This window comes from Capsella rubella, unplaced genomic scaffold (assembly GCF_000375325.1).
Source record: "Capsella rubella cultivar Monte Gargano unplaced genomic scaffold, Caprub1_0 scaffold_2, whole genome shotgun sequence".
Lineage (NCBI taxonomy): Eukaryota > Viridiplantae > Streptophyta > Magnoliopsida > Brassicales > Brassicaceae > Capsella > Capsella rubella.
The window spans coordinates 5,080,923-5,096,033 of NW_006238922.1; the positions used below are offsets into that span (position 1 = coordinate 5,080,923).

Sequence of the window (15,111 nt, forward strand, 5' to 3'; positions counted from 1 at the left end):
CATGTGATAGAAGCTCAACCGATGGGACAGAAGCTCTCGGTTTGACTCTAAATCAATGTTAAGTTCGTTTCTAATTTTGATATGTTTTAAACGTTTCTCTCGTGTTGGGGTTTTTGACTCTTGACGTACACGACAAGTCATCATCATCAATAAACCATTACAATTGTCAAAAACATACTGAAATCAACTAAAATTAATACTTTCCACCACATCAAACATACTTTGTTCTATTCCATAGTCTTCTGAAATCAGCACCTTAAACTTTTCAAAAGATGTATTGGACTGCTATCACAAGTGGTTCTGTTATGTCCTTCTTGGCCACAACGGCTACACTTATGTCTCTTTGACCCTTGTGATCTTTGTGATGATTTTATTTTGTCTTCAGCTGTTTCATGTCTTCGCTTTCTTCGTCTACTTGGATGTCTTCTTGTTTCTGGTGGTTGAACGATTGCATCTTCAACATCTTTCGGGACACACCAATCTCGTTCGGGAACACCTATTGGGTTAATAGTTTCCTCGTAATGTGATCTCCATGTTGTCGTCGTAAAAACATCATTAGCATAAGGATATAGATCCTTTCCTATATCAAAAGCTGCTTTGATAGCGTGCCTGCAAGGAATTTTCCCTATCTCGAACTTCCCACATGAACATGTTCTTTTTTCTAAATCAACAACATACTCTTCTCCATTACCTTTAACCTGCAACACATTTCTGGTAATCGGATATGCTTTCAAATATTTTCCTTTCTCTATTCTTCTTGAAATCTTTGTCTCCACCGCAACAGTTAAAGGATCTTGATGTTTTGCACTTAATTCTCTACTCTCATAAAACCATCGTGTTAGCATTTCTCTGATGCTGTCTAACAAAGGAATTATAGGATACTCTCTCGGTGATCTCAGAGATGCATTGATCGATTCTGCTGCGTTGTTGGTGTTAATATCATATCTAGAACCAGGAAAATGACAACGAGCCCATTTTTTCACATCAGCATCCTCTAAATATCTTCCAATCGAGGGACTAATACTATTTATTCGCGCTAACTGTTTCTCAAACTCAGCAACTCTATAAGCTTTAGACGCTTTTGCAACCATACCAGCCACACCTTTTCCCTTGTTATATGTTATCACATTAGTAATCAAGTGGTGGATGCAAATACCATGTTTAGCCAATGGGTAGATGTTCCTTATCGATTTACCAATGGACATATGTCTATATGATACAAAAAATAAACCTTCTTCATCCGTTATAACCAACTTAAGTTGCAAAAAACCATCCCACGAACAATCATTCTCGGAATCAACAATTCCAAATGCGATTGGATACAAATTAGAGTTACCATCAACAGCTGTAGCAACTAATAGAACTCCTTTGTACTTGCTCTTCAAAAATGTACCGTCAACTACTATCACTTTCCGACATGCCTTGTAAAACCCTCTTATCGATTGACCAAAAGATATAAATAGATATTTGAATCTACCATCTTAATCAATTTCATAATTCGTGTACGTACCAGGATTCGCTTCTTTCAACATGTGCAAGTATTTTGGAATCTTCCCATAGCTTCTCTCAGGAATTCCTCTAACTTCGTTAACTGCATACTCACGAGCTTCCCAAGCTTGTGAATCAGTAAGCTCGCATCCATACGATGTACGAATAATATTAATTATATCATTCGGTTTAGTACCTTCCTTCACACCCTCATACTGCTGCATAATGAGATGACCAACTGTTTTCGCAGATGGCGTCCTACAGAATGTACTTTTTTTTTATGGAGCACATGTATGGTTACCCACATATTTGTTGATTTTTAAATATGTAGATCCCTCTAAACACTCAGCACGAATACTCCATTTGCAAACACTTTCTATGCAGCGAATAGACCACCATCTCTTAGTAGATTTTGAAACTTTGTAGTCGCAGTTATATTTCATCGCATACATTTCCATAGTTGCCTGTAAAGCTTCCTTACTGCTGAAGTATTGCCCAATCTTTACCACTGGATCTATCAACTGTGAACTGACACCATCACCAGTATTAGGATCGTTTGGTTTTTTTTCTAAATCCTCATTCACCATCAACTGTTGCACGATACTATCATCGCCTCCTACACTTGAAACATGAGGCTCCTTAAAAAACCATTAGTAGGTTAGCTCAACAACGTCTCTATCTTTTTGTTGAAGCTTTTTCTTTACCGCTACAACAACCCTTCATATCCATCTTGCTCTGTAATCGAACCGCCAACGTAATAGTCGTTAGTGTCTTCCGTCCACTCACCACGCACCAAGCGAACAACCAAAGCCATTTTCTACCTATATCAAATAACAAAATATTTTTTTTTGTTAACTTCCAACATCGATAACATTCACCAATTTTGATAGCAATTGCTAACTATGTGAGCTGAATGAGTCTATCCAACGAGTATCATGTATCAGCGTCAAAACGCCATTAATGCTTACCTGTAAATCTTGATCACTGCTGGTTTTGTTACTCTTTGACGTTAATGTCTGTCGGCGACTAAAGTGTTCACATTTTTTTTTTTGGGCAACGATGATAGTCCGATAATAAATAGCCAATCCAATACCCTACACACTACCGTGTATGAGGCCATCATTACTCTGCCAGTATCTTGTGTCAAAATAAACCTTACGATATCTTTGCCAAATCAAGGAAGCGAAGTTTTCTCGTTTTTGACTAAATGTAGGGTTAGTCTTGTCATTGTTAGTCTTGTCATTATTAATGACACCAGGAAAGAGAACTAATTTCAGAATGACTGACCTTTCACTTTTTTTTTTTTGCAATCGTCCATGCCCACCGTTTTAACTAATCCTTAACTAATCCAGAATAGCATATCAGAAAATGCTCAATCATATCAGAGTTGCATATTGTTCATTCTGATATGATTGAGCATTTTCCAACTGATATAATTGTTCTTTGCTAGTTAAGTTAAGTTGGTAGATATGTACTTGTGGTTTGCAATGTGAAACTGTAATACTGTAGGCTTTGCTCTTCTAATGTTGTTTGCGTGTAATAGGGAGTACAAGGTCATAGACTGATAGAAATTGTTTTAGTTAGGCAAAATGTTTGGTTAACTGTTATAGTTAAACATGTTGTTTGCTGGTTGTTTTGGCTGTGTTGTTTCTGTAATATTTATGTTGCTCATGTTAGGTGTTAGCCATGTTGTTCATGTTTGCTGTTTGCTGCTTACTTTAGCATTAGAGAAAGTGATATAAATCGAAAGTATAAATTGCTTATCTACTGCCTAGTTAGGTGATTGACTGAGGCAAATAGTTGTAAAAGGTTATGTAGTAGCTAGTTATCATAATGACATTGATTTATTGCATGTACTTGCTATTTAGGGTGCTTGTTTTGCTATATTGATGTTGTTGTTAAGTCCTAGCTATGAGCATCGACTGATATGTAGGTAGTACAACTTATAAAATCTGAATGCTATAACAGAGTTAAATGTAAGAAACTAGTGATTAGACATATGCAGTTAGCTAGTAATGAGTTATTACCATCTTCTATCTGTCCTATTTCTTCTACACCATCTTATATATGTCCTCTTTCTTCTCCACCATTGATAGCAAGTTTCTCTCTTCTCGACCATATTCTATCTGTCATCTTTCTTCTCCACCAACTAGCACGGGTGAAGACTGTGAGATCAGACCTGAAGGGGTCAAGGCTGCTAAGGCAAAGAAGAATAATGGTCAAGGGAAGGCACTAGCTGAGTATCAAAGCATGTGGGAAATCAAGAAGGTGGAGATGGCTGAAACTGAGAAGCTTCAGAAGCTTCAGAAGCTTCAGAAGCTTGCTATCCTTGACACAATACTGGCTAAGAAGGAACCTCTTTCTGAGAGTGATGAACTTATCAAGAAGAAGATTGTTTCTCAGTATTTCTGAGATTTCGTATCTCTTATTACCTTTACTAATTAAGTTTGCATGTGTTTCTGTTACTCTATTAATGTGTACTCGGCTTTAGGTGATGATGTCTTCTGTTATTGTATGAATGTGTACTATGCTTTTGGTGATGTTGTGTGTCTGTTATAAACTGAATGTGTACTCGGCTTGGTTCTAATGTCTTTATGTTTCTGTTCTTGTATGACAAACATGATATATAAGAATGTTGTTATGTATAAGAAATGTTGTTATGTTTCTGATTCTGTTTATTAAACTTTTAAACTTGAAGCGTCTTCTAATAATAGTTTAATGGTTGTTTTTTAAGGTTGAAATATCAGATGGGGCAGGACTACAGTTATTCACAGCCTTCCTCCTCAGACCAATACGACCATCATGACCACAGTGAAGACAAAGAAGAAGAGGCCTTGATTTTAATGGATGATGCTGACAGTCACTTGATCAATGCAAGAGCTATTATGATGGATGAAGTTGAAAGTCACTTGCAACAAACTCAAGCGAGTCAATACCCTCCTCAACCTGAGGTAGAGTTTGGTTTCCCAAAGCAGTGCTACTGTGGTGGGAGGCCTACTCTAAGTACTTGCAACAACCCAAATAATATAGGCAGGAGGTATCTATTAACTTGTCTCACTATGCTTCTGTTATAATTCTATACGTACTGAGTCTTTAACGGTTTATCTGGTTGTGTAAATGTGATGGTAGGTTCTTCACATGTCAAAATGTGATGGTGGGTTCTTCACATGTCAAAATGTGGAAGATGGGGATATGCATCTCCACAAGTGGTGGAGGATGCTGCAATGGAAGAGATGAGAGACTTGGACAGAATGTATGAGGTCTTATCCGAGAAGGTTGATGCCTTAAACTGCGTGAGTCACTTTGAAACTGATCAGAAGCTACATCAGTTAGAATTGTTAGTCTCTGATCTAGGTAAGAAAAACCTTAGGTTTAGAAGTGGAGTTCAGATGGTTGTAGGTCTAATGGGTATTGCAGCATTTGTTTTAGCAGTGTTGGTAGTGTATAAGTAAGAAAGTTTTGTTGTGTAGTGCTAATGACATTGGCGCAGCGTAACAAGAGATAAACCTTGAGCTCGTTGATTCACAAGGAATACCGATCACAAGGGCTGTCTTTAGTTTGTTGATTCTTTGAATACCAAACAAAGACAAAGTTTGAATGTCGTTGATTTTTACGAATAGCCGATATTCAAGAGAAGAAGCTTAAAGCTCTGTTTATTCAATAATAATAACGTGTCTCCCTCAGAACTACAAGAGAGGGTTTATATAGAAAACCATATAAGAGATAAAACCCTAAGCCAAATAACTAAACGTAAAGCCCAAGAAAACAGTTAACCGACTAAACAAAAGAAAGCCCAAAAGAAATAGCAAAACAAAAGAGAATAGTAAAGATGCGCTGCATCAGGTCTCTCCGGGTAAGAGAAGATTCGTCTCTGAATATGGACTGTTGTTATCACCACGGTATCTGGACAAGTATTTGACTTTGAAGACATTGGCCGTACATATGTGGGATGGTAGCCGGAGACGGTAAGCGTTGTCATTAATGCGTTCCAAAACCTCAACTGGACCAATTTTTCGAGAACGAAGCTTGTTATACTCGTGAGCGGGCATACGATCTCGTGTCAAAACAACCCACACTAAATCACCTTGTTCGAAAATCACTTCTCGTCGCTTAGTATCAGCGCGTGCCTTATACGTTGTGGCTGAAAGTTCGAGCTGTTGACGAGCCTGCTCATGCTAGGCTTAAGGGCATCAACAAACTCCACGGCGTGGCCATGCATGCGTTGTGGATCAGGTACAGAAGTCAAGTCAAGTGGTCCACGAGGTAACAAACTATAAACAACTTGAAAAGGACTAAAACACAAACTGCGATTAGTAGCATGATTGTGAGCAAATTCAGCTTGACACAACCGAGCCTCCCAAGAACGAATAGTCTCGCCCACAAGACACCGTAACATGTTTCCCAAAGCACGGTTAGTCACCTCAGTCTGACCATCGGTTTGAGGATTATAAGCTGTGCTCATATCTAGGCTTGTATGTAACAATTTCCAAAGGGAACGCCAAAAATGGCTCAAAAAACGCGTGTCTCTATTTGCCACGATCGAAGTTGGTAACCCATTAAGTCTATAAATCTCCTGAAAAAATAGCTGAGCAACCCGAACCGCATCCGTTGTGCGCTTACACGGCACAAAATGAGCCATTTTGGAAAAACGATCAACAACGACGAAAATAGAATCATTACCCCGTTGAGTTCGCGGCAGCCCCAAAATGAAGTCCATGCTTAAGTCAGTCCACGGTTGGGTAGGAATGGGAAGCGGAAGATATAACCCGGCGTTTGATGCTTGACCCTTAGCCAACTGACAAGCCCGACACCGCTCCACAAACCTCTCAACATCACGACGAAGAGTAGGCTAGTAATACGAAGCCGAGACAAGTTGAAGAGTTCTATCCCGGCCCACATGTCCCTCGGAATGCAATTCCTCAATCATGCGTAGCCGGAGACTACAATCGGGAACACAAAGTTGGACACCACGGAAGAGGAACCCATCGGTAAGAGTAAAATCAGTTCGAGAACCCGCTTTTACGTCAGCCAAAATTGTGTGAAAAAAGGATCCGTCTCATACAAAGATGAGAAGGAAGCAAAACCCGGCACCGTCACATGCATCGTTGTGAGCAAGGTATGACGACGACTTAACGCGTCGGCCACACGATTCAATTTACCAGACTTATGACGAATGGAAAAAGTGAATTGTTGTAAGAAAGCAATCCAAGAAGCGTGCCTCGAAGAAACCTTGTCCTGACTATCAAGGTGCTTAAGTGCGTCATGATCGGTGAACAGAATAAAATCTCTATGCACGAGATAATGCCGCCAAAGCTTAATGGCTTGTACCACCGCATAAAACTCCACATCATAAGTACTGTATCGACTCCGAGCTCCGGATAACTTCTCACTAAAATAAGCGACGGACAAAGACTATTGACTCAAAACCGCACCAATCCCTAACTTAGAAGCATCGCAATGGAGTTCAAAGGGCAACTCAAAATCGGGTAACACTAGGATAGGAGCTGTCGTGAGCTTATGCTTAATTTGTTCAAATGCTTCCTTAGCTTCGTCCGTCCAAACAACTTGGACTCCTTCATGCAATCCGTCAAAGGAGCCATAATTGTACTAAAATGAGGCACAAAACGTCGATAAAAGAAGGCCAATCCATGAAAACTCCTTACCTCCGTGACCGTACGCGGTTCTGGCCATGAACGAACAGCTTTGACCTTACTCATATCCATCGACAAGCCTGCGGACCAGACAACATATCCTAGAAAAAGAACACGGTCAACACCCAATTCACACTTTTGCCTAGCCACCAAAAAAGTCTCACGCCGCAACACCACCAAAATTTGACGCAGATTATCCATATGTTCTTCCATGGAAGAGCTAAAAATTAAAATATCATCAATGTAAACTACCACAAATTTCCCAATGTAAGGACGTAAAGCTTGGTTCATCACTCTCATAAACGTACTAGGCGCATTAGATAATCCAAATGGCATAACCAACCATTCAAACAATCCTTCTCTCGTCTTAAACGCTGTTTTCCACTCATCTCCTGGACATATACGGATCTGATGGTAACCACTCTTCAAGTTGAGTTTGGAAAAAATTATAGCCTTCCCAATCTGATCAAGTAAGTCATCTAACCGTGGAATTGGAAATCGATAACGTACCGTAATTTCATTAATAGCACGACTATCAACACACATTCTCCAAGACCCGTCTTTTTTTGGAATGAGGAGAGCTGGTACTGCACACGGGCTAAGGCTCTCACGAACATGCCCTTTTGCCACCAAGTCCTCCACTTGACGACGTAACTCTTCATGTTCTTGTGGACTCATCCGGTAATGCGGCCGGTTAGGAAGAGACGCTCCTAGAACCAAATCAATTTGATGTTGGATATCACGTAAGGAAGGTAAACCGATAGGTAACTCTGACGGAAACACATTAGCGAATTCATCTAGCAAGCTTGTAATCCAAGGCTGTAAAGGTGGGGAAGACGCATGAGAAGAATTTACTGCCATAAGGACTACAGCGAAACCCGTATGTTGAAACTCACTCTCGAAAGTAAAAAGGGAACAAAACAACACACTCGTAGATGGCTTCACCACTTGCTCAGAAGTAGGCCTCTCTTGCTTTCGAGGCGGTATAGACGAGATGTCGGGATTGGGAATCAATACAATTTTGCGATTAGCAAACACTAAACTGTATTCATTACTCTTACCACTATGAGCAACATCACGATCATATTGCCATGGTCGACCCAACAACAAGTGACTCACATCCATCGGCACAACATCACAAAATATTTTATCTTTGTAATACTGCCCGATCGAAAAAGTGATCAGTGCCCGTTGACTAATGCGAATGATAGTGCCTTCGTTTAACCATGTTAACGTAGAAGGAGTAGGGTGATTCTCACGGTGTAGTCCTAATTTGCGACACGCCTCCTCCGACACGACATTTCGACAACTCCCATAATCAATTACCTAACGACACACTTTACCTTTGATGGTGCAGGTAGAGTGAAAAACAAACTCTACTGACCAACAAATGGCCTTGATCTCCCTCATTACGTTCTTCTGGTAACTCACCCTCATCCACATTCTCGTCCAGTCCGTCACCATACTCATCCCATTTAACATCATCAACTAGTAACCCACGCCTATGTTTTTGAGGACAGGCTGTCATGAGATGCCCTGTCTCTCCAAAAGTAAAACACTGCAAAGCATTATAGTGGTCCATTTGACCCTCCAGCAGCGTTTTCTCCCTCACGCTGAAGAGAAGCTTGTTTAACGGGTTGGGAAGCGCTGCTGCTGCTTGTCTCGAGCGATTGTTAGCATTCCATGTCGCACTCGTCTTGAACTGTTGTTCGAACGCTACAGCACGTCGTTGAGCTTCTGCAATGGTTGTGGGATCAAACTGCATCAATGCATTCTGAATTTGTGGCCGCAATCCTCCTATGAAACAAGACACCTATTGGACCTCACTATCAAAAATCTCATTCCGTGTAATCAAAAGATAGAACTCATCCGCATATTCGTCGACCGAACGTCCGCCTTGACGCAGATTTTGTAACCTTCTGTATATAGTACGATCATAGTTCTGTGGAAGAAAAGAGTGCTTCAAGTGCTTGTCTTTTCCAATACGTGCTCGAGTCGCCTTCAACTGCAACCACCATGAAGCAGCACGTCCTCGAAATTTTGTGGCCACTAACGCCACCTTCCGTGAGTCTGGGACTTGCTTAAACTCCATCACTTCATCCACCGCAACAAGCCAATCTAACAGCTCATCACCACGTATGCTGCCATGAAATTCGGGTATGTCGAGTTTAAAACCCAACTCCCATCGCTTATCCTCATGATCACCCTCACGAGAACCATTAAGCCTCCGAGGACGCTGACCACGTTCTCGTCCAAAATGGTTCTCCTGTTCCTCTTATGAACTACCAGATTCCACATCATGTTGAGGGAATTGATTGTTCAGAATTGTTTATGCTAATTCATGGATTGAATTAGCGATTGTTGCCTGAATATTCTCCTGCATCGCCAGAAGGGTACGGCGAAGTTCAGCCCACTCGTTGTGTTGCTCGTCTTCACGCCCATCTGATCTCCTTGTGTTACGTGTAGGTGCCATGATTGAAGAGTCCAAAACACGTGCTTGTGACCGTCTTAGGCACTGATACGAAAACTGGCGCAGCGTAACAAGAGATAAACATTGAGCTCGTTGATTCACAAGGAATACCGATCACAAGGGCTGTCTTTAGTTCGTTGATTCATTGAATACCGAACAAAGATAAAGTTTGAATGTCGTTGATTCTTACAAATAGCCGATATTCAAGAGAAGAAGCTTAAAGCTCTGTTTATTCAATAATAATTACGTGTCTCCCTCAGAACTACAAGAGAGGGTTTACATAGAAAACCATATAAGAGATAAAACCATAAGCCAAATAACTAAATGTAAAGCCCAAGAAAAAAGTTAACCGACTAAACAAAAGAAAGCCCAAAAGAAATAGCAAAACAAAAGAGAAGAGTAAATATGCGCTGCATCAGACATTGTGGTAAGGTTCACGGGTTTGTTGTTTTTGTTGTATTGACTGGATATTTGTGATCGGATATGATTTATTTCATCTCTATGCATTCACGGGTAATGTATTTATTCACGGGTTTGTATAATTTTTGAATTGAACCAAGTTGATTTAGATTCACGGATATGTATAATTTTGTATATTTTGTCTCTATGCATAACTTTTCTAATTATTATCATCTCTTTTTGGTTCACGGGATTGATATAAACATGAATGTGCAACAAACGATTCAACACTTCTATAAATGAACACAAACCAAACCTTTTCTTCCACAATTCTATCTCTACACAAACCTTCTTCTTTCACACTTCTTTCACATTCCTATCTTCTTTCACACTTCTATCTCTACACAAACCTTCTTCTTTCTTTCTTCTTCCACAAACCTTATTATATTTTGCCTTCTACACAAACCTTCTTTCTTATTTCTTCTACACAAACCTTCACTTTCAATACCAATCTCCCTTTCTCACTTGCTTTTGTATTAATATGGCATCATCTTCAAATCATTTCCACTACCAAAGAGATGAGGATGATGCATTTGATGCATATTATCAAAATTTCCAAGAAAATTTAAATCTCTTAGAAGAACCCAAGATGATGCCGGACGCGCTAGTCTTTCACCAATACAAAAATGCACTGCAGCAATTCAACAATTGGCATATGGTGGTGCAAATGATACGGTGGACGAGTATGTACGGATTGGAGCTACAACAGCTCGAAAATGTTTGCACGAGTTTACCGCTTCAATAATCCAATTGTTTGGCGATGAATACTTACGACGTCCCACACAGGAAGACCTACAACGACCACACCATCAAAATGAACAACGTGGATTCCCCGGGATGGTAGGGAGCATAGACTGCATGCATTGGGGGTGGAAGAATTGTCCCACTGCTTGGAAAGGCATGTATTCAAGATCAACCGGAAAACCTACACTCGTATTGAAGGCGGTAGCTTCGTATGACCTTTGGATTTGGCATGCATTCTTTGGAGCTCCAGGTACTATGAACGATCTTAATATTCTAGATCGATCTAATGTTTTTGATGACATAATAAACGGTCAAGCTCCGGAAGTTAATTTCTTTGTCAACGGAAGGGAGTACAATTTCGCATACTATCTCAATGATGGTATTATCCAAAATGGGCGACTTTTATTCAATCTATCCGACTTCCACAAGATAAGAAAAATTCTCTCTTTTCTAAAAACAAGAAGCAGTGCGGAAAGATGTTGAGCGTGCCTTTGGAGTCTTGCAAGCTAGATTTGCCGTGGTTAAAAATCCTTCTCCTTTATGGGATAAAAACAAAATGGCAAATGTGATGAAAGCATGCATAATACCCCATAATATGATTGTGGAAGATGAACGCCATACGTACAATCTCTGTAACGTTTCTGAATTTCAACACGTAGAATATGTCGATCAAACATATACCGTTGGCACCGGCGGAGTGGGTTCAAATATCGGGACAACGATTACAAGACGAACAAGAGTTCGCGATAAACAAGCCCATCAACAATTAAAAGATGATTTGATTGACCATATTTGGACTAATTTTGGACATTTTTAAGATAATGAAGATTAATTTCCAAAATTCTAAGAATGTCGATCAATAAAATGTTGGTAAAATCTTTCTATGCTTATGTAAAATGTTTGTAATGTCTTTATTGTATGTTTACAAGCTTAATCCTTGTTTGTAACTTTGTAATTTTAAAATGTTTAATATTAATCCAATATTCAATATGTTTTTCCTTTTGTAATTCAAATTAAATAATTATTTAAAAGAAAAAATATAGGATATTTATAATGGTGGGACAAAATATCAAAATACACCAATGCTCAACCTTCAAAATAAATCAATTGTCCTACATGTAAAATATACATAAAAAATTAGTGGGACAAACCAATAGGACAAACCAATGTGCATAGTCTTAGGGCATGGGCATCCGTTTTACCGTCCCTCCTCCAAATTCTTTTTTTTTTCTTTTTTTTTCTTTTTTCAGAATTAAAAAAAAAAAAAAAAAAAAAGTAATCAATCGGGGGCCGCCACGTTTCAGTGGGGCCCAATACTGGGGGATTGGTCATGGGACCTGCAATGCCTATGGTCTTAGGGCATGGGCATTGCAAGGACCCATTCCTTGGTCCTTGCAATTTTTTATCAATTATTTTTGTTAAGGACAAATGTTTATTATTTTGGTACAAGCATTGGTGTCCTACGGAATTCGTCCCACAGGAAAAAAACCCAATTTTTTAATTATTAATTATTTTATTTTAATTTATAAGTAAAAACATTTCAAATATTAGATTAATTTATCACATATTAAGAGTGGAAAAAAAGAAAATTTAAAAAGTTACAAAAACATGAAAATGATTAAACACAAAATAAAAACATTATAACATAGAACACAGAAAGATTAAAACATTTTATTGAATTTTTGAAATTTGGAACTTAATCTTCAATCTTCATTATCCGGTAGATGTCCAAAAGTACTCCAAATATGCTCAACCAAATCTTCTTTTAATTGTTCATGATCTTGTCTATCCCGAACTCTTGTTCGGCGAGTAATTGTTGTGCCGATATTTGAACCCACACCGGCGGTACTGATAACCCTATATTTTTATACTCTTAAGCATATGTTTTGTGCATTATTTGCATATCTAGGTCTCTACTTCTTAGAGTTTCTAGTCTCTTTGCATTATATTTCGCATCTAGGATCTTTAGCATAGGGATTTGCATATCATCTGCATTTTAGAGCAAAAACAGGTACACCCGGACACTGCAAAGCATGGACCCTATCAAGTGTATCCAACCCGACCAAGCGAGCACGATCGAGCACCCGGACTCACAAGAGGAAGCTGAACACGGACGAGCCGAGGGAGGACCCGAACGAGCCCAACAAGCACCCGACCGAGCTCACTTTAAACCGACTTTGTAATTTGTCTTTTGTGTTTTAGGGCTTCCTGCCTTTAGTATAAATAGACCCCTTGGGTCATTAAGCAAAATTGAGTTTTCATTAGGGTTTTTTCTCTGTAGCCACCACACATTTCCAGAAACTTGTAATCTTTATATCTTTTGATCTATTGAGAATTTGGAGTTGTTTCTTTACAATATCTTGCTCCTTAGATCATTATCTATCTAGTTATGAAAGATTCAAGGATTTCTGGGTTTGTGTTCTTCATGATGAACTCCAGATCTGAGTAGTCTTTCTAGGGTTTATAGGATGGGTTAGGTGATGAGGAATCTTAGTTTCTAGGGTTGCTTAAGTATACATTTAGGTAGATACCTTATGAATTAGGAGATCTTAATGTTATCTTATCATTAACCATGCATGATTAGATCTTAGACATTCCAGCACTCAAAAAGTGTTCAAATGGAATGTCTGATCAACTAATGCCAGAGATCTATTTACTTACCTAAGAGATTGGTTGTTAAGGAGTAGATTGACATTAATGAGCTTGTTCTTTATGCCTATTTATAGTATGTTTCATCAATGAAAGTTGAGATTAGGAAGTGCTATAGATTTGATAATCTTTGCCAAGAGATTGGACTGATTTGGTTAAGTGGTTCATTGTCTAGGATTAGATCTATCTGAGCATGTTAAGCATCCCAAAGATACTAAGAGGATTCATCACCCCAATTCTGCTTCTTTAGTTTACTTTATTGCGTTTGAGTTTGTTAAACCAACCCCCTGAACTGCTTGGCTTGACTTGATTAGATCTGTTTTATCTTAATTGTTTGCAATTCATCCATCTGGATCGATACCTCTTATGCTGCAACGCTAAGGGGAATTGAACTCCAAGGGTACAAAAATACATGTTTCAATTTGGCGCCGCTGCCATTTGGATGTTAATTGTTCCATTTAGGATCCCAGTTCTATCTAGATCAAGTTCGTTTACTTTCTTTCATATTCACTTACTGATTTCTACCTTTGCTACTTGTTTGTCTTGCATTTCAGGTACACTCGGCCGAGCTACACTCTGCACTCGACCGAGCTACACTCTGCACTCGACCGAACTACACTCAGCACGATCGAGCTACACTCTGCATTCGACCGAGCCAACTGCAGATCCGATCGAGTCTACCACGTGTTTCTGATCGAGTAACCTTACATGCACACCAGATCAAAGGGCAACCAGCACCTACTCAATTACCTCAACAACATTGACCGCTTGCCAAGACAACTCAGAAAGCAACGCGTTCAAGCATTAGACAACAACACTCAACAAGTGGAAATGGAGCCTCCACCACGCGCCCCAACCCTAATCAGAGCCAGTGATGCACCACGAAACCACACCACTAGACAAGGGATAGTCCCGCCAGCAGTCAAGAACAATAACTTTGAAATCAAAAGCAGCCTCATCTCAATGATACAAGGAAATAAATTCCATGGATTATCAATGGAGGATCCACTCGATCACCTCGATGAGTTCGATCGAATGTGTGGCTTAACCAAGATCTACAGAGTGAGCGAAGATGGGTTCAAGCTGCGATTTTTCCCTTTCTCCTTAGGCGACAAGGCTCATCAATTGGAAAAGTCCTTGCCAGCCGAATCAATCACAACATGGGAAGAGTGTAAGAAGGCATTCCTATCCAAATTCTACTCCAATGCAAGAACCGCCAGATTAAGGAATGATATCTCTAGCTTCGCTCAGCGTAACAACGAAACATTTTATGAAGCATGGGAACGATTCAAGAGCTATCAGTCACAGTGCCCTCATCACGGCTTCAGCAATGAGTCACTGCTTAGTAATCTCTATCGAGGTATCCTACCTAAGTTTCGCCTACTCCTCGATACTACTAGCAATGGAAACTTTCTGAACAAGGATGTTGAAGCTGGTTGGGAACTTGTGGAGAACCTAGCTCAATCTGATGGAACGTATAACGAGGATTATGACAGAACCGATAGAGGCAACAATGACCAAGAGGACAAGTATAAGAAGGATATGAAGGCCCTTAACGACAAGCTCAATAAGTTTTTGAGCAACCAGCAGAAGAATGTACACTTTGTTCAAGAGGAGGAGACCTTCCAACCTAATGATGGGGATTGTGCT

The 15,111-nt window shown here is 39.6% G+C and overlaps 1 protein-coding gene, 1 non-coding gene and 1 pseudogene across 2 annotated transcripts; 1 reads left to right on the forward strand and 2 right to left on the reverse strand.

The window, feature by feature from the left end:
- Positions 1-248: 248 nt before the first annotated feature.
- LOC111832108 lies at positions 249-2,302 on the reverse strand. Its single transcript, XM_023788451.1, has 4 exons — positions 2,236-2,302; positions 1,939-2,104; positions 1,511-1,746; positions 249-1,432 (listed from the first exon to the last, which is right to left on the reverse strand). The coding sequence occupies exons 1-4, from the start codon at positions 2,300-2,302 to the stop codon at positions 249-251; spliced, it is 1,653 nt and encodes a 550-aa protein (XP_023644219.1).
- Positions 2,303-10,014: 7,712 nt separating this feature from the next.
- On the forward strand, positions 10,015-11,629 carry LOC111832109 (annotated as a pseudogene).
- Positions 11,630-14,679: 3,050 nt separating this feature from the next.
- LOC111832230 lies at positions 14,680-14,786 on the reverse strand. The gene has a single exon (XR_002835269.1). It is a non-coding gene; the product is annotated as a small nucleolar RNA R71 (small nucleolar RNA).
- Positions 14,787-15,111: the final 325 nt, after the last annotated feature.

Bases quoted from the DNA above. Each gene is read 5' to 3' on its own strand.
- LOC111832108 (XM_023788451.1), bottom strand. From the start codon at position 2,302: ATGGCTTTGGTTGTTCGCTTGGTGCGTGGTGAGTGGACGGAAGACACT. The intron at 1,747-1,938 runs GTATGCGATGAA...TACATTCTGTAG, and splicing joins TTACAGGCAACTATGGAAAT to GACGCCATCTGCGAAAACAG. The intron at 1,433-1,510 runs GTACGTACACGA...AATCGATAAGAG, and splicing joins GTTGAAAGAAGCGAATCCTG to GGTTTTACAAGGCATGTCGG.